The 18,838-nt window shown below is 33.0% G+C and overlaps 1 protein-coding gene across 1 annotated transcript in view; it reads left to right on the top strand.

The window, feature by feature from the left end:
- LOC108578433 (protein lap4) overlaps positions 1 to 18,838 on the top strand; it is a 67,501-nt gene that overhangs the window by 47,232 nt on the left and 1,431 nt on the right. The window contains 33 exon segments of the mRNA XM_017941773.1: positions 3,413 to 3,491; positions 3,584 to 3,673; positions 3,778 to 3,898; positions 4,019 to 4,311; positions 4,395 to 4,528; positions 4,607 to 4,718; positions 4,788 to 4,954; positions 5,024 to 5,184; positions 5,406 to 5,519; positions 5,595 to 5,820; positions 5,926 to 6,164; positions 6,307 to 6,391; positions 6,891 to 7,055; positions 7,168 to 7,343; positions 7,403 to 7,540; positions 7,628 to 7,783; positions 7,860 to 7,940; positions 8,027 to 8,827; positions 9,811 to 9,918; positions 9,988 to 10,167; positions 10,947 to 11,105; positions 11,177 to 11,557; positions 11,674 to 11,833; positions 13,261 to 13,308; positions 15,351 to 15,551; positions 15,554 to 15,690; positions 15,974 to 16,085; positions 16,172 to 16,228; positions 16,307 to 16,424; positions 17,886 to 18,009; positions 18,128 to 18,232; positions 18,335 to 18,463; positions 18,696 to 18,837. Coding sequence (XP_017797262.1) covers positions 3,413 to 3,491; positions 3,584 to 3,673; positions 3,778 to 3,898; positions 4,019 to 4,311; positions 4,395 to 4,528; positions 4,607 to 4,718; positions 4,788 to 4,954; positions 5,024 to 5,184; positions 5,406 to 5,519; positions 5,595 to 5,820; positions 5,926 to 6,164; positions 6,307 to 6,391; positions 6,891 to 7,055; positions 7,168 to 7,343; positions 7,403 to 7,540; positions 7,628 to 7,783; positions 7,860 to 7,940; positions 8,027 to 8,827; positions 9,811 to 9,918; positions 9,988 to 10,167; positions 10,947 to 11,105; positions 11,177 to 11,557; positions 11,674 to 11,833; positions 13,261 to 13,308; positions 15,351 to 15,551; positions 15,554 to 15,690; positions 15,974 to 16,085; positions 16,172 to 16,228; positions 16,307 to 16,424; positions 17,886 to 18,009; positions 18,128 to 18,232; positions 18,335 to 18,463; positions 18,696 to 18,837 — 5,499 coding nt within the window.

Below are 18,838 nucleotides of genomic sequence, written 5' to 3'. Positions count from 1 at the left end.
CTCCACCGCTGCCTCCTCTTCTTCCAAGGTAAATTGCAAAGGCCGAGGGTGGATGTTTCACGCTATTTATAATGTTTACAGTGGCCGACGCGTTCTGACGAGAGAGGAGCTATTTTGTGTTATTTACCGGTTGCTTAATTGCAGGTTACCGCGGTTCGCCATAGGCGTGGTAATCGACCGCGATTCCGTAACCACTGAAAAAATCGACCGATTCGATGGAAAAAGAAAAAGGTGTAACCCAGGGTCAGCCAGCCCGGCAAATTAACGCGGGGGTGCGGTAGGAAACGATTTTGCAGTAAACGCGTGGTAATTCCTCCCTGCAAACATTTATATTGTTTCGACCGGAGGTAGTGTTCTATTGTCGGTATTTGGTCGTTGGTTAATCGCGTTGCACTATTTTTTATCGGCGATTACTTCGATATTTTAAACAGAGTATCGTAGAAATTACTAAACACGCGTACACTAGAATGAATTGTATATATTTGAATGAAACTTGGCGCGATATTTGATTTTCTTGAATTTATTATATTTTAAACATAATTATTTTAATAGACGTATGAACATTTTGAAGGAACTCTTTATTTCGAAAATATTTTACTAAATGAATGTTGCTCAAATCTAATCATTCGAATGAACTCAGTTCATCAGATTATACGAACGACTATATGTAGATAGTAACGAGGATCAACGAGTTTCTATTATCTAAACGATCCAGTTATCTTAACTGTCATACTTCTAGTGTATTTGGATGTCACTACTGTACTCAGATAGCATCAGACTCTCATAAAAACTGCACTTTATTTATCTATCTTACATTTCGTTCGACAGAATAGCCACGTTAACATCACAAAAATCACTTAACTCCACGTAACATGTTTTCTCATCGAGTATCTTTTATAAGCTGACCTCGTTATACTCTGAATCAATCATTGTGTATCGCGTGCTATAAACGCACTTAAAAAACTGCCCTACGGCTCGTCGTTGAATGCGCGGTATCGCGCATGCCCTGTGGTCATTTCTGGTCGCGCGACAATCTTCGAAATCGTTTGCCGGCGCATTAAAAATATCCACACAGTACGTATACATTCGCATTAATATCGTACCACGACAGTAATCGTATCGCCCGATCGGAGATATTTTAACCACAAAACCATGAAATGGCGTATCGTTTCCTCGATACGGTGTGTAACCAGAAAGTTATCGATCGATAACGGCCGCCACATATTCGATACCGTTCAGACTTCAACCAAGCATATTATATACGAGGCCTGTCCCTTTTGTGCATCCCTGTTCCTTTTGGCATAAAAATCCTCAGACGTGTACTTTTGTTCACCGATCATTAACATCCTTTTGGAAACAAAGAGATTCGATGAACGGTAGGGGTCTGTCTCTTCCGTCTGGCGGAATCACGGTTAGTTTGTAATTGCTCCGCATCGTTGTCGTTACGTTCGCCCCGCGTGCATCATGCGTGCACTTCGTGGCACGGTGTGCGTAGGACATGCACGCTTGAATTCCGTCACGGGACACGTGCGTGTAGCTGTTTCGATGTATCGATCAAAAATTTGTTTTCTTAAATGTTCGAAATCGTGTCTAATACACGTTGAAATTTCAAAAGTTACGATGTAAAGACAGATAAAATACAAGCGTGAAACTGTTCAGAAATTGCATACTTATCGACGACAGAAGTAACGGTTTGGAATTGCGAACCACTGTGTTAAAAGTAACTAGCGGTTTTTCAAGGTTCGATTTGCTCGTAAAGTCTATCGGCTCGTTTGCTATGCGATACACGGTTTTCTGTTCGTCTCCTTCTTTCCCCTGCGTTTCATCTCTTCGGGATCGGGAATGCATAATCGCGGACTATGATTCATAATACGTTTAAACGTGTACGCGTTCTTCATAATTCGGTCTTACTGCATCGGTAGTTGTAATAAAAGAAATGAAATAAAAGCTCTATGCATAATATATTGTATTAGTATTGAATAAGTTCTTATTGCAATCTTACCTTGCTTCACGATAAAATATGTAAATTCTATTTAATAAAAAATATACCATAACCTTGAAATATTCTTAATACGCCTTCAACCATCAATCTTTCAGTTAACTTTACTTTTCATTTGCCTAAATAAATTACGTCAAAATGTACTGTAGACATCGTACCTAAAATAAAACCATTTATATCTAATTCGAAACTTTTCATATGTTAATAACTAATTTTTCTACGTTCGAAATCGGCCGTTCGTTTGCCGTTCACTTTAATTCATGAAATTCCTAGGTCTTGCCGGGGCAAACAACAGAAGAGGAATGCGCCGCGGTATTATCTCATCCACCTCGCAGCATCCTGCATTCTTATGCAATAGCTGTGTTTAGAGCAGCGAATCGCGTTTATTTTTCACGAAGGAATTTTTCATTGGACGTGCTGTCTGTTTCCTGTAAATTAATTAGCCGGTATTGTTTGACAATGTAATTATGCAATACGTTGCAGCGTATTTCAGTTGTAATTAAAACCGCGTGCGTTCTGTTCGTTTCGTACATCAACGATCGATAAAATAGTATGTATCAGAGAAGGGACTGGTGGTTAAAATTACATTCTTCATGGAGAAGATTCGTCGAACTGTGTGCGGCTGTGCATTGGAATTGTCAAACGGGAGAAAAATAACCGGGGCTTACGTAAGTCGCGAGAAATAGCGGCGTCGGTGTGCACGAGGAATCAAGAAACCTGAATTATGCTCATTGACGATGCAGCCGCAAAACGATCAGAGTCTTTTATCAAGAATTCGATGCCGTTAAATTAGCTTCCGATTTCCCGCGTCAGCCCGCCATAACTACGACTGGCGGCGAGAAACGTTTTACACCGCGGACTAGCAATTACAAGAGATACGACCGATCATGGAATAAAGTTAGACGATAGACAGCCGAAGAAATGAATCTATAGACTTCATGAACCACTTTCTTCTATGATTTCTTTTTCTTATTTATTGTTTGGGTATTCGTTATTAGGACAGTTCTTAAAATGGTAAATAGATCGAAGAAAATTATTATAAAGTTCATAGTACAATCGAAACGTCATGGACGTTGAAAATCATTCTTGAATATTTATGGAATGTCGTCCATATGGTGCCGCCACTACTTTGGCCACCGAAACTTCTTTTAATCTTTAGGAAAAATTATTTTACTTTCATCTACTTTCTTATCAAGCATCATCCTATTTTCAATTATACCAAGAATTATGCAGTACCATCTAATTTGATGATTGCGTTGCAAATGTTGTATAAAATAGACTGCGTACTTCTGACATCGTAAATTTTCACCTTTCGAGTCGCTCACGCAACATCGCTTTTCAGGCGTTCTACTCGATTATTCGATTAAAGCACGAACACAACATAAGTATCACTTGCTTGTTTTCTCGTTCCAGATATACCAGACATTCCTGAGAACATCAAGAATTTACGGGCACTTCAGGTGGCGGATTTCAGCAGCAATCCAATTCCAAGGTTAGTAAATTCTTTCTTTCTCTTTTTTTTTCGCTTCGTTCTACCAATCGTTAAGAACTTTTTTAAAAGAAAAAACTTGTTCGTCTTTGCAGGCTTCCACCAGGGTTTGTGCAATTAAGGAACTTAACCGTTCTGGGACTTAATGATATGTCCCTTACGAATCTGCCGCCCGATTTCGGAAGGTAATGGCAGCAGGAACTTGCTATAATTACGTTCGAACTTAGGATCGTTTAATTAAATTGCACCGCGCTTACTACTGACAAGTTTGTGTACCGATTGTTCTCAGCTTGGAGGCGTTGCAGTCATTGGAATTAAGGGAAAATTTGCTCAAATCCTTGCCGGAATCGCTCTCGCAACTTTATAAATTGGAGCGGCTGGATCTTGGTGACAATGACATTGAAGTTTTAGTAAGATAGACATTAAATAAATCATCCTAGAAAAAATTATGAGCAAAATAGAATATTTTTTGTTTTTTTCTTCCCTTTCATTAATGCAACGTTCATTGAAAAAATTTTCTTTCATTTTAGCCAGCACACATAGGAAAATTACCAGCATTGCAAGAATTATGGTTGGATCATAATCAACTGCAACATTTGCCACCGGAAATTGGAGAATTGAAAACGTTAGTTTGTCTAGACGTATCTGAAAATCGTTTAGAGGACCTTCCAGAAGAAATAGGAGGATTAGAAGCTTTAACGGATTTGCATTTATCGCAGAATGTTATTGAAAAATTACCCGATGGACTTGGAGAATTAAGGAATCTTACCATTCTTAAAGTTGACCAAAATAGACTTTCTACTTTAAATCCAAATATAGGCAGGTGAGATTAATTTTCTCTCTTTCTATAAAAATATTAATGGTTTAGAAAGGAAAGACATAACTTGACGTAATTGTTTGTTACAGGTGTGAAAATTTACAAGAATTAATTCTTACGGAAAATTTTCTCTTGGAAATGCCTGTATCTGTAGGAAAACTTCTTAATCTAAACAATTTGAATGTAGATAGAAATAGTTTGCAATCGCTTCCTAACGAAATTGGTAAGAAAAATTCCGTTTGAGATTATAGTATAATGATATCAAAAATGATATTTATTAAACATAAATCTTTCGTTTTAGGAAATTTAAAAGAATTGGGTGTACTGTCTTTAAGAGATAATAAATTGCAATATCTTCCAGTTGAGGTTGGACAATGTATTGCTCTTCATGTCTTGGATGTATCTGGCAATAGGTGTGCGATCGTTATTTAAAAATTAAAAATTTTCATTAACAACATTCAACAGAAATATTCATTTTTCAGATTACAGTACTTACCATATTCCTTGATCAATCTGAACTTAAAAGCAGTATGGTTAAGTAAGAATCAAGCACAGCCAATGCTTACTTTTCAGACAGATGTCGATGAAAAAACAGGGCAAGAAGTATTAACTTGTTTTCTTTTGCCACAATTGGAAATACATCCAGATGGTTAGTAGATTAAATTTTTTGCAATTATAATTTAACGTGGACTGTGTATGGCATGATATTGTTATTTAGATACAGAAAGGCTTGATATGATTTCTGGAATGAGAAATGCCGTTCAGGACGGTGAAATACACGAGTATGATAATGGTGATAATGAAGGCCGGCCAGAAAAAGAAACGTCACGAACGCAGTCTGTGACATTTACGGATGAACCTCCAGGAACAGATAAGGAGGTGAGAAAATTACACATCGCAAAACCTCCCAGATTTGTTAGGTTTGTCGTATTAAAGTTTAGAGTATTTACGAGATATATGATGTGTTGGAAACGTTATCATTCTTACGACTCATTGTATTAAAATTGCAACAGAAAATGTAACAAAAGTGTATTCATTTCCTAACCACCCGTCTTATTTTTTTTTTTAAATTGATACATAATATTTGTATTTTTCTTTAGACGTCACAATTTGTCCGTCAAAATACACCTCATCCTAGAGAATTGAAAGCAAAAGCTCAAAAATGGTTTAGTAAAGGAAAAAATGACAGTCGATCTGCATCTACAGATGAGCAGGTAATCATTAATTTAAATTTTCAAAAATATACGATGTTTTTTAATATAAGAAGTAATCAATAATATTTCTTTTAGGATGTTTCTCAAACATTTGGTTTAGATAAAACTGAGACTGATATATCGATAAAATCTAATGATTTGCCAGTTGGTACTGCAGAGGAAGAATCGCAAAAATTTGAATCTGTAGAAAATGAACAAAAAGAAATCGTACCTGGAACAGTGGATGATAATGCGGATCTTCAGTCTAGGAATGAGCCAGAAATAGTTCATCATCGATATATTACAGAGTCCAATACTGTAAGTACTTATATCACTAATAGTTTGTTCATTTATTTATTTATTTGTATCTGTTACTAATTTATACAACATAAAAATTATTGTTATTAGGATATGGAAACGTTATTAGATATGGAATGTTCGGTGACCGAATCAAAGGACAGAAATGAAAAGGAGGATGATGAATCTGAAAATGAAGAAACACAAAGACACGTAGAATTTTCTATAGCCGAAGGTACTGATTACGAAGGCACTGGTGATTCAAATAGACCAAATAGACTTCATCGTAGAGATACTCCACATCACTTAAAAAATAAACGTATCCACGCAGCAGTGGATAAAGAAAAAGTAGCTTCCATTATTGCACAGGTAAAATATTACCTACCTAAAACATATTTGAAAATTGAATGTAATTATCTGAATACACTACGTTTACGTACATATATATGCATGCATATTTTTGCTTATAATTAAATAAGACGAGTTGTATACACTTTTTCTTATGCGTTAGGCACTTATAAAGAAAAATGACGAAAACCTCACTTCCACGTCAGCACCTGCAGAATCTGCGGAAAATTTTGATACTCAAAGTCAAGGTAAAATAACCATCATATATAATATAACACTGATTTTTACTCTTTTTTACATCATTTTTAAATCCACCATTTAAAAAATCTCTAAATATATTCCTTTTTGCAATATTATTACTTTAGATATAAAATAAAATAGTTCAGTATCTTCCTTTTTCCCGTTGTAAACTGCATTAAATGATGAGTCTTTCTGAACACTTTGGCGATTCTTAATCACTGACTGCAAACAGTTCGTGATAAGATACTCGGTCTCCGTTAGCTATCTTATCTCTTATTCAATTTTCTATCTAGTTTCATGTAGTAAATGTACATGGGTAGAGGAAAACTGCAAAGTGAGAATGCGCAATTAAACATTTCAGTAATATTAGATAGAAAGAACAACTAAAAATGCCTAAAAAGTATAAATGTTTTGTAAAAATAAAAAAAAACAGCGGTAAAAGTCAGTAATATGCAATGCAGCAAATAATTACATATAGCGGCAATAATTAAATTTAAAATTGAATAGGTGCGACTTCGGATGTTGAACCAACGATAGAAGTACGAGAGGAACAATATGAAATTCATATCGAAAGAACGACGGGTGGTCTTGGTTTATCCATAGCCGGTGGTATCGGTTCAACCCCTTTTAAGGGTGACGATGAAGGCATTTTTATTTCCAGAGTTACTGAAGGTAACTTTATTAAAAATGTAGAATTTTCTATTTTAAGAAGTGCAAATTATAAAGTTTTCTAAAGCGGATTAAAATCATTTTGATAATTTAGTTACTATATTTCACTTTATAGGTGGACCTGCAGATTTGGCAGGTTTAAAAGTTGAGGATAAAGTATTGTCTGTAAATGGGGTTTCAGTAGTAAATGTAGGCCATTATGATGCTGTAGAAGTTCTGAAAGCTTGTGGACGCGTCCTTGTATTAGTAGTTCAAAGAGAAGTTACGAGGATAGTACCACCATATGAACAGGTATCGTCTTATGAAATATATGTTCCTTATAACATTATTAACATTGTTATATTTAACAGGCATCGTCGAGAAAAGACTCAGCGTGCTCTAGTTTAAGTACTAGTAGAGCTCCAAGTGCGACGTCCCATGTTTCATCTACCGGTTTACCGCATAATTTAGAAAATGGAGATGCTTCTTTGTCTCATGATGGTATAAAGGTATATGTTATACAGATCTAATAATTACAGTATGTAAGGTTTAAACTATGGTTCACAATTTTAAGATAAATTTTCTTTTTCAATTAGTCCAAGAAAATTCCGGAACCTATTCCTTCGACAAAAACGGGCAGTGAACCAATGGTATCTGTTCTTGTTCACACAACATTAATACGGGATCAAAATGGGCTTGGATTTAGTATTGCTGGTGGAGAAGGTTCTCCACCATTTAAAGACAATAGTGATGTAAGATTTAAAATTCAAAATTTATTTTTCATATATCTTTTCACCTTTAATTTTTTCTTTTCTAAATAATTTTTAGGCGATATACATCTCGAGAATAACTGACGGTGGTGTGGCACAGAAAGATGGTAAATTATTAGTCGGAGATAAAGTAATATCTGTAAGTTTACATTCAGTGCATTAAAATGTTAATTATATATTATAAATACGAGTTTTTATCTTAAACATTATGATATTCCCTCACAGATTAACGGAGTAGAAATGAGAGGAGCTAAACACGAACAAGCAGTTGCTTTACTAACAGGCTTGGAAAGATTCGTTCGATTAGTAGTCGAACGTGAAATTCCACTTTCGCAAGCAAACGCAGCCACAGTGGTAACACCCTCAGAAAAGTCACCGCGGGTTATTGGTGCACCTAGACCATACACGGGATTGTATAACGCTAATAGTTACATAGCAAATAGGCCAGGATATACTGGATATCGACGTTCTATCGATGCCGATAGAACTTTATCACCAAGTCCTACTTCAAAAACACCTCCACCTATGAAAATTGAAACTACTGAGATGCCGAAAATGAATGGTGTTACAGAATTGGGAAGTGTTAAAAACGTTTCTTCGATATCATCAAGTCCAACAAATAGCCAACCACATCCACAACCTGCCCCCAGGCATAGCATTTCACAACCAACAATTACACCCACGACAACTGCAAGTTCAACGCCCACATCTTCTACAGAGCCAAGGTCAACCTCACCCCAGGAAGACATACAGGTACCGAAGCCAATCACCAACGAAGAATTTCAGGCTATGATACCTACCCATTTCCTTCGTCCTCCTACTTCCTCGCCATCGCCAGATTCCCATCAAGGCCCTATCGTGACAGTGACAATAAAGCAGCCAGATAATCTACCTGGAGATATTAATTTTCCTCCGGCTCCCACTACACTCGGTAAAGTTACTGAGACCATCACAAAGAGCACTCTCACCGAGACCGTCGTAACTAGGGTGACTGATAATCAATTGGTACCACCAGTAATTATTGAGGTATGTGCTTGGTAGCTAGATGCATGAATTATGTTGCACATGCAATTTGAAAAGAGTTCTATAAATCCTAGTTGAAACAATATCGTTTATTTATCTTTTCTAATTGAATGGAATCATAATGAAAGAAAAGTTTGACAAATTTGTTTTACAACTCTGAAATGTTACAATTATAATTATTTTTGCTTTGATACGGGAATAGTTTGCACTTTTTTAATATTTTAGGTAAAAGTTAAGTATTTAGCATTCGTTATATATTAACTTATTTCCATGCTTGGACGATAATCACGGTACAATTAAGTGTAACTTCATAAAACTCCTATTTGGTACGTTTCAATGCCATAATTTTTAATTAAATATATCTCAATGCAATCAATTATTTACCTACGGAATAATTACAATTTAGGGAATGGTGGTCAATTGGTTTTCTTCGTTGTGCATGTTTAACTGAGAAAGTAATATTTTTATAAACAGTGATCTTAAATTATTTTATACAATAATGCTTGGTAGAATTGTTTTTGTTAAAGTAATTGATTTCTATTTTAAAGAAGGCAAAGTAAAACTTAATATGGATATTTTTTATATCTATGTTTATTTTTATTTTCGTTGTGAATTATATTCTCGTTTATTGCATGCCTACGTATTTTAAATTGATTGACGTCGGTTTGCTCTGTTCAGTGTAATTGTTTCTCTGTGTATGCATTATCAGATCATACCCAAAAATTTTGGTAGGAATTGGTTGTATGGAATGTTATATTATTTAATACATTGGGTGCTTATCCTCTGGCATGGAAATAGGTAAGTAGTATAAGTTAAATATATTCTTTTATCAAGTATCAAATTATATGTGTTCCTTATTGTCATGAAATTTCAGTTTTGTTCTTTAAAAAAAATTTCCACAGCATTTTGTATTGTTGAAATGATTTATTTACATGAATTAGATAAAATAAAAATTTCAATAATTTTATTTTATTTTTCATTTTTAGGATGTAGTCCTTGTAAAAGAGGTATCTTTAGGATTCAGTATTATTGGTGGTACTGATCATTCTTGCACTCCATTTGGTGCAAAAGAACCTGGAATTTTTATATCCCACGTGAGTTTCTGGAAATTTCTTTTAATATATAAAATTCGTGTAATACAATAAATTTTGTACACATATTAGGTTGTTCCTGGTGGTATAGCTGCAAAATCTGGTAAATTAAGAATGGGTGACAGGATACTAAAGGTAAATGGTACAGATGTAACAAAAGCTACTCACCAAGAGGCTGTGATGGAACTTCTGCGACCAGGAGATCAAATTGTGCTTACCGTTCAACATGATCCACTACCGGAAAATTATCAGGTAAATTATTATTGTTTTAGTTATTAATTGCTTACTAGTCATTGCACATAGTTTTTGCTTTTTAATAACAAAATAGCTTCTTAGTTAGGACACGCTTATGAAAATGTGACTTTATAAATCACGAACTCACAATGAATGTTTACTATCACGCTTAGTTCTCGTAACTTCTAATGTTTGAACATCAAAATTTAAGATTGAATAAAAAAATTCATATTACATTTCAACACATTGAATAATCACAATTTGTACACGTGCATTCGTTTAGTGTACTTAAAAGTGTATGTAAATTGTCACTCTAGTAAAACAAAAAATAGAATAGAATAAAAAGGTTTATCCATTAGTACTTAATGCATTATGTTCGTCGATCAAATGCTTATCATCTGCAAACAATGGCACTTGGTGCTTCACTTATAATCGTTTCGTTGTGCCGTTTCCTAATGCTGTTAACTATAATTTCTCCTACAAGCTGGTCGAAATAGAGTATATCCCTGTGACAGTAAGTACTCAATTTATTTGACCTGTTATCTTTATTTTTTAACGCTACGCTTAATCCTTTGTTGCGGCTGCAAGAAAGTTCAGCACCAAATCACGAGCAATCGCTTTTCTGCCTAGGCTGAGATTACATAGAATCTTAAAAATGATTTTTACTTGTTTTATTTGCTTCATGCTAAATTAAAGGAACTTAATAATACCGCAATCATCATATCATGTATACGTAAATTAGGTAAAGTAAAATAAAAAATAGTAAAAATATACTTAAAATTAATGTTGAATTTCAGGAATTAGTTATTACAAAGGAACCAGGTGAAAAACTGGGTATGCACATTAAAGGCGGACATAGAGGACAAAAGGGAAATCCCCTTGATCTTACCGACGAAGGCGTTTTTATATCCAAGATCAATTCAGGTGGTGCAGCAAAAAGAGATGGAAGACTGAAGGTAATTATTTTTAACACTTATTATAAAAACAAATACTTTACGCAATGGTTTTATTATTTTATTACTTTTAGGTTGGCATGAGACTGTTAGAAGTGAATGGTACATCATTATTAGGTGCAACTCATCAAGAGGCAGTAAATATATTGCGATGTTCGGGAAACACAATTACATTAGTAGTTTGTAAAGGATATGATAAAAGTGAAGTTGAACCAGTATTTCCTGTATCCGATGGTAGAGATTCTAAAGAATCTAGAACATCTAAAGAATTCAAGGATCCTACAACAGAGGGTACTAAGTCGTTATCACAGAGTGTATCCAGTCTAGATCGTGATGATGAAGAAGCAGCAACACTTAGACAAGAACAAGAAATGAAAGCTGAACTTGTAGCATGGGAACAAGAAGAAAGAGAACGTGCTTTACTTGAGCAGAGAGAAAAATCTACTCCTGAAAAAGTAAGATCAAGTGTTGGACAAATTGAGTATTATACAATACAATTATTTATTATGTATTAGATTACATTAATTCTTGTAATATTAATCTTAACGTTAAACATTTTTCCGTTGAACAGGTATTAGATGTAGTAAGAGCAGCTGAATCATTAGTAAGCAAATCAAGTAGTCCAGTTGACATGGTAGCACCACCAAAATCACCAGGTGGTACGAAAGATCTCAAAACAACCACTATCGTGATGAGCAAACATACTTTAGCGCCTCAAAATACAAACGTAAGTACTTTTATTATATTATGAATTTAAAGTTGAAGAAATTATGTTTGCATGTTTTTACAAGTATGGACTAATTTGCAAGCAATAGTTTGCTTTTATTACTAACAATAGTTATATGATAGTAACTGTAGCTAGTCTATACTATTTGAATCATATTTAGGAATACTTTTATATAATTAAATGACCTTCATTTTTTTATTTAATTTTACAATTATTTCAAGAGTTGAATGCATTTTCACAGTTTATGTATATAGGTATCTAATATCAATATTATTGCATATATGGATGCTTGATACTCTCATTTTCTAAACATATTTGTTTTTAATTTTTTTATGTTTTTCCTGTAAATTATTGACATATAGCGGCTTTTTATCGTAAGTTTTATTTACAAGGACTGCATGACGTTATTGTGTTTTATTTATAGTCGAAAATGATTCTTTTATTTAATCATATGTATGTATATGTGTGTGTACATAGTTCATGGATACATACACATGTGATTTATTAACAATAATATTCCAAAATTTTCTTAATGGCACTGGAACAAAAGGAGGGACACGTTTGAAAATTTTAATTTGCAAATAATAATGATATAGGAAGGAGTTGAAAAAGAATGATAGCTCATGATCATTTTGAAAACAGAAACGTTATTATGGTACAATGTGGTGTTATTAGAAAACGTTGCTCTTCCCATTGTATACATTTTTATATGATTGCATAAGCATGGACGGTAGTATTTATATGAACGTATTTTATTTCTCCTCGTTAAAAATTACGGACCTATGTATTTGTTTATGTTTAATCTTCTAAAAGATTATAGGAAATTAAAAATTCTTGAATACTTGCAAAAAGAAAACAACATTAACTGTTTAGTTCCTTATCCTTCGAATGACAATAAATGTAATATAAATTTAGATACATCTTTCAATTTTGATACTATTATGAAACAGATTTATTATTTATCATTATTCATACACTTACCATAAATCTTTCATTACTTATTTATAATATGTGACGCATGAAATGTACATTTGTCAGTGTTCTTAGCGTCGCATGCTCTCCTGAGCGGCAAAACAAGAGATGTTTCACATGTTTACAGACAGTGGAAGGTGATAGCGCTACTTTGGCTGCCCTCTAACAGGAGTGAGTCGTTCGACCCTCTACTCATTTTCCCTGTGTCTACGTCCATACCTCTGAATCCGCGGGACTGTGCCATAATAAAATTATTCTAAGGAATTCATGTCGTTAACTCGCATAATCATGGTGTTTATTGCGTTTCATGGGTATCACTGTTACAATTTAACTATCGTTACTCCGTTTGTTACTGATACTGCCATTATAATATTAAGTGTAATTATTGCGAATATGCTGACTGGCTGGGTTGATTCTGTGATTGGTTGGTTTCTTGCTTTGGTCCAAAATGGGGTCAAGATTTTAATCGTCACAAAAATGTGATATCTTCCTTAACTACAGACTCTCGTGTACATATTCATCACTCCTTCGTTCGCGAATATCGGTAAAAAGATGAACATGAAAAGATATTTCTGTGATAGGTAGACAGACGTCATTAGACGGCAAAAACTTCCTACATATTTAACGAATATTTTTTAGCGATATTTGTACATTGATTCTGAAACTTATTTCGCAATCTACTTTAAAAGATTGAAAACGTATTGTTAGGCAGCTATTGCAATTGATTAAATATTAAAAAAGATGTTTCGTGAACTTCTGGGTACCATATCGGGAATTACTAAAAGTAAGAGACGATATGGTGACAGTAACGATACCTGTTCTAATGTGAACATTGAGCAACAAGTACGTTATTATATTTATAGAAATTTATATAATAATATGCTTGCAATGTACATTTCACATAAGATACAGGGGATTACTGTCTTTTTCCTTTGTGATACACGACTTGGCAACTGAAGGAACGAGAGTCTACATTCTTATCCGAAGAAGATTAATAACTTTTGAGAAATAGTTCAATGCCTAGTTTGAGAATTTCATTATTTAGAATACTTTTGATATATTATTTTTAATAATCTCGTTTGTTTAATATACTATGTTTGTACTGTTAAGAAAACGTAAAAATCTGTTTTATTGATATTTTTACAAGCATTTGAGTATAATATGTAGAAAATATACTAGACAATGTCTTTTTTATATTATTAATGAAGTAGTTCATGTAAAAAAAAAAAATAGAATATTTTACTACTTCCACAAATGTAAACATTATTATATGATAAACTGTTTATATATTGTAATTCATAATTATACTTCATTTTATGTTTCATTCGCTTAAAACTGTATATCATTCAAAAAACAAAAAAAAAACGATAATCAATGCGTGTATCACTAAATAGGGGAGTATACCCAAAAAATATCAAGTTCTAATTATTTACATTATTGTATGGTGTACAGTTAAAGTAAAACAAAAAAAAGAAAGAAGTAAAATGTCTATTGAGACGTAAAATATTATTTGATAAGATATTCGTGCATCTAGCATTTTTTTCTAAGTTATAAATGCTAGCACTCTTGAATGGTTACTTCTACAGTAAACTCATATCATTATTGAAATATAAATCAATGTACTGTATTCTACAAATTTTCTATAAATGTTATATGTTGATATAAATCTAATGGACCAGATGTTTATATATTATTACAAAATATAAAGATAAGATAGTATTTATCTAATTATAAAAAAAAAAAAAATGATGTTAATGTTGAAGTTCCAGTTGACAGACATAAAAATGAAACAAATGCAGTGCTTTATTCAAACGTATCAATGCGGCAGGTTCTTCTGGAAATATTCGTATTTATTCCGTTAATACTGTAAACCACACAAGAAAATAAATTTTTCATGTTCATATTTAGTAATGCAAAAATTAACAGTTCCTGTTACTGAGTTACAATTTAGGATAAAAAAAAAAGTTACCTGGTTACATCGTTTCGGAATATCTTGTCATGCATTGATATGTATGAAAAAATGGTGGAAAGAAGAGGGTACAAATGTGAAGTAACTTTACAAAGTCGATTTTAATATATTTAAAATCATTGGAAGGGTATACAAGCAAAATTATGTGCAGAGCTGCATGAATTGTTGCAATAATAGTACAATTGATATAATATTGAATGTATAGATGGTAAAAGAAGAAGAATATTGAATGAATAAGTTGAAAACTGATTCCTTTTTAATTCTAATATAGATTTTGTATGAGATGTAGTATTGAAAATAAATCTGTTTTTAAAGTATAGTCACAAGTTTTATAAAAATATGCTTATTAAATTCATAGAGATATAACAAAGGATGTATTCACATTTGATGATATATAAAATCACACGCTTTTGTTTCTTGTCAAACATCTAGTTCTCAGAAATTATTACTTTATTAATTTATTAGTTGTATACTTATATAGCGCATATATACATAATTTCGTACTTTTTCTTACGTCCTATTTTACTAATACAATTCTTCGTGTTATTTACTTAGTCACTAAGGAAAAAGAGAGCTGAAGCACCAGTGGACAATCCGTCGCCTAAGTCTCCGGTCTCTACTCTTACCCCATCGATGAATTTCAATCGTACTACCGCTGTCCAAAGCTTGCCCTCTCCAAAGAAAAAAAGTTCCATACCGAAACGTAGTATTACATTTGCCGATCTTCCTCCAATTTCTAAAGAAGAACCAGTAGTTAATTTAAGAAAGCCTATCGAAGTCCTATTCCATCTACTCAATCTCGTTTCAAACTTCCTCCTACACCTCTAACTGCTCCCCCATCCTTGGGAGAGTATGGCACTTCGGCTTCTTTTAGTAAACGACAGAACGCACGATCTGTTGATGGGAATAATCAGGTTGAGGTGGGTTCAAAAGGCATGTTCAAATAGTACTAATGAACTACTTTCATTTGATACTCTTTATGGAGAATGTTGGTGCATTTAAACTGTAGAATTTTATTGCATAAGAATTATAACTCATATTAACAAAATTATCTTTTATTATTTGAATACCAATTGATTTGCATGTAATGGGTTAGAATATGCACAATGGGAATGGAATTTTTATAAACAAGATACATTAAAATATATTTTTTTACATAAAGTCTAACTTATTTAAGTATTAACATAATGGTTTAAAATGTAGCTCTCACCAACACCATCACCAACACCACCTTTAGTAAAGATGTCGGTTAGCGATAAAAAGAAATTGTTTGAAAGTGCCATGGAGGAACATTTGAAACCTTCTCCTAAAACAGGTAAATATTACTTAAAACATTCGTGTTAACAAATTTTAAACAATGTAATATTTTATTATTTGTTTATTTTCATTTTTTTCTTTTAGAAAAAGTATTCAGTTTTCTAAGTCAGGATGAAGTTGAGAAAATGAAGCAGGAAGAAGGTACAGTACTTGTTAATTACAACACCATTAAATCTTTAACTCGTACAATTAGGAATTATTATTATTTTATGGTTAAAGAAAAAAAGATCGCCACACTAACACGGGATGAATTAAAATCATGGGCTCAACTCGATGAAAACGAAGGTTTGGAAGATTTAGAGGAATCTTTAGAAGATCAGGATAACCGGCGACCTAAGTAAGCTAAGTTGTACTCATTCTACGCATTTGAACGTGTGATTATTAAAACCTTTTTACCTTATTATTTCTTTCTTTGTTTCCATTTCTTGGTGTCTGCATACCACAACAATAAAAAAAAAGAAATGAAAGAGAAAACAGTGGCTATTAAAAAGTTGCATACGCGATGCATCAACGCTAAAATTATGATAGTGACCATATTGATTTTCTAAAATTTTTACTTATTATCATAAATAATAATACAATTTGGCTATAACAAATTTTACTCAGTCGTAAATTTGTTAGACAAAATCGTAATTTTTTAACACTGTTCGTACAAAAAACCAATACATAGCATTATATGATCTAAACATTGTAGTAATGTACTACAAAGTAGCTCTTATTATATTACTGATTGCAAAAAGAATGAGAGAATCGAATTACTTTGCAATACATATATGAGTATTATTACACTTCATTTAGTACATCTTCTGTATATAAAAGTATAAAGTAATGTAATTATGTTAATTATTTTCCAGTTGTAAGATGCTATATGTGGCTCTCTTTCTTATATTATATGCGTATTGTACCAGGCAGCTATCTTTCAATTGAAAAATAATTATATCCATATCATTACTAAATTTTTTATGAGTATTAATTGGTAGCTTAAATAATAATACAAAAGATATTTTTATTCCTCTGTTTCTATTATAAATTTAAAGAACTTCGACGATTTATATAAAATGACTGGATATCGTGTAAATATCAGTATTTTTTATACCTGCGATAAATTTTACATGTACATATAACTTATACAAGGTGCTTTTTGTCGTAGCTGTTACTTTATTACAAGTGTGCATGCTTACTATAATTAGCGTATAAATGATTTTGTTACAAGTTAGCGACTGCTTTTTATAAAATAACGTATATTTTGTACATAGGCTTATGAATTCACATTCACATTGTACCTTGCAGTTCAGGTTGAGGTTGTGCTTACACAGGCATTTACTGCACAATATTACATATCTCATTCAATAAGATGAGGTGTTATAAGTTTATGAAGATTATGTATGTCAAAATATAGTTTCTATGAACAAAAACTTACGCTTTAATACATTTTCTTCACACGCACTGCAAGCGCACTTCACAGATTCTGAAGAATAATTATTATTTATTTAACACTAACATTCGTTTCCACTTTTATTTATACGAAAGTTTTATCGCTATTTAAGCAGTAATATGGAAATAGTTATTTTTTAGAATCTCTCAGCACCGATCCGATTACATTATTCATAGACTTATATAGTTGATGTGTAGTGTAGTCTAATTTTGTTTGTATTGTTATCGTTTGTATATAAGTCGTATGATATCTTTTTCGTCTTTGTATTGGACGTTGCTTTTGTACTTCTCCTTTTAATGAATAAACATTAAAACTTTGGCACATGTATATGATTTGTCAGTGTGCATGCTCGTTACCTTGCAGTAGCCGACTGAGTTCGCGAAGTTCGATCCCCCTTCTGCAGAATCTTCCAAGCAGTGTACGGACAGCAAAAGCAGAACGTCGCTTGAAGGAAAGACTCGTACAGGAGGTATTATTTTTATGAAATGTTTCTGATTGTTGAAATGCCTCATTTATTAATAATTATATGCTCTAAACTCTTCTGAACATATAGTCTAAATAATTTTGTCGAAGTATTAATAATTGTTTCAAATGATTGAATAAAGTAACAGAAATGCAATTTAACTTAAGATGAACAATAGTTTATAAGAGTCTTATACTGTTAGAAACGTGCAGCGTGGAGACAAGCACGTTTAAAATCCCTTGAACAGGTAAACGACTAATTTCATCATTTTAATTCTCCCTTCTTTTATTCGAAAAATTCACGCATGAGACAGTACTTAGATTTATTTATATTAAACATTTATATTTAGGATGCTCTTCAAGCACAGATAGTAATTAAGAAAATGAGTGAAATGATGGATACTACGAATAAAACAGATACAATACAGGATTCTACAGATGCTGTTACTCTTGTTCCTGAACCAGAAAAGGCAACTGATGTAAGCATCTGTAAAGTAACCCTACTCTAATCATACCAACAGCAACTAAAGCAGTAAACATACTCTAACGATGTGTCTGAAACAAATTAACCAGCATTTTTTATTGTATCCATTTAACCTAAGTATTTACTAATTACTTCTCTGCTCGCCTATAGTTCTAACTTAGTGTTTGTGTATTTACAATATTACGTTGACTACAATGGTACCCCCTTTGTCTGTCTTACTATCATAGTTCACTACGTTACGGCCGTCTAGTGCAGATTTTCCCAAACTAGCTGTACGCAGCAAGGTGGGTCCCCCTAAAGAGATACGCGAATCCGAGAAAGTAGTGGACGAGAAGGTCACTCGACGTACCGAGGAATACGTGGATGAGGT

The sequence above is a fragment of the Habropoda laboriosa genome, unplaced genomic scaffold, assembly GCF_001263275.1.
Source record: "Habropoda laboriosa isolate 0110345459 unplaced genomic scaffold, ASM126327v1 scaffold5, whole genome shotgun sequence".
Classification (NCBI taxonomy): Eukaryota; Metazoa; Arthropoda; class Insecta; order Hymenoptera; family Apidae; genus Habropoda; species Habropoda laboriosa.
Note: the sequence above shows the minus strand (reverse complement) of the source record. Positions and strands in the feature narration are given on the sequence as shown.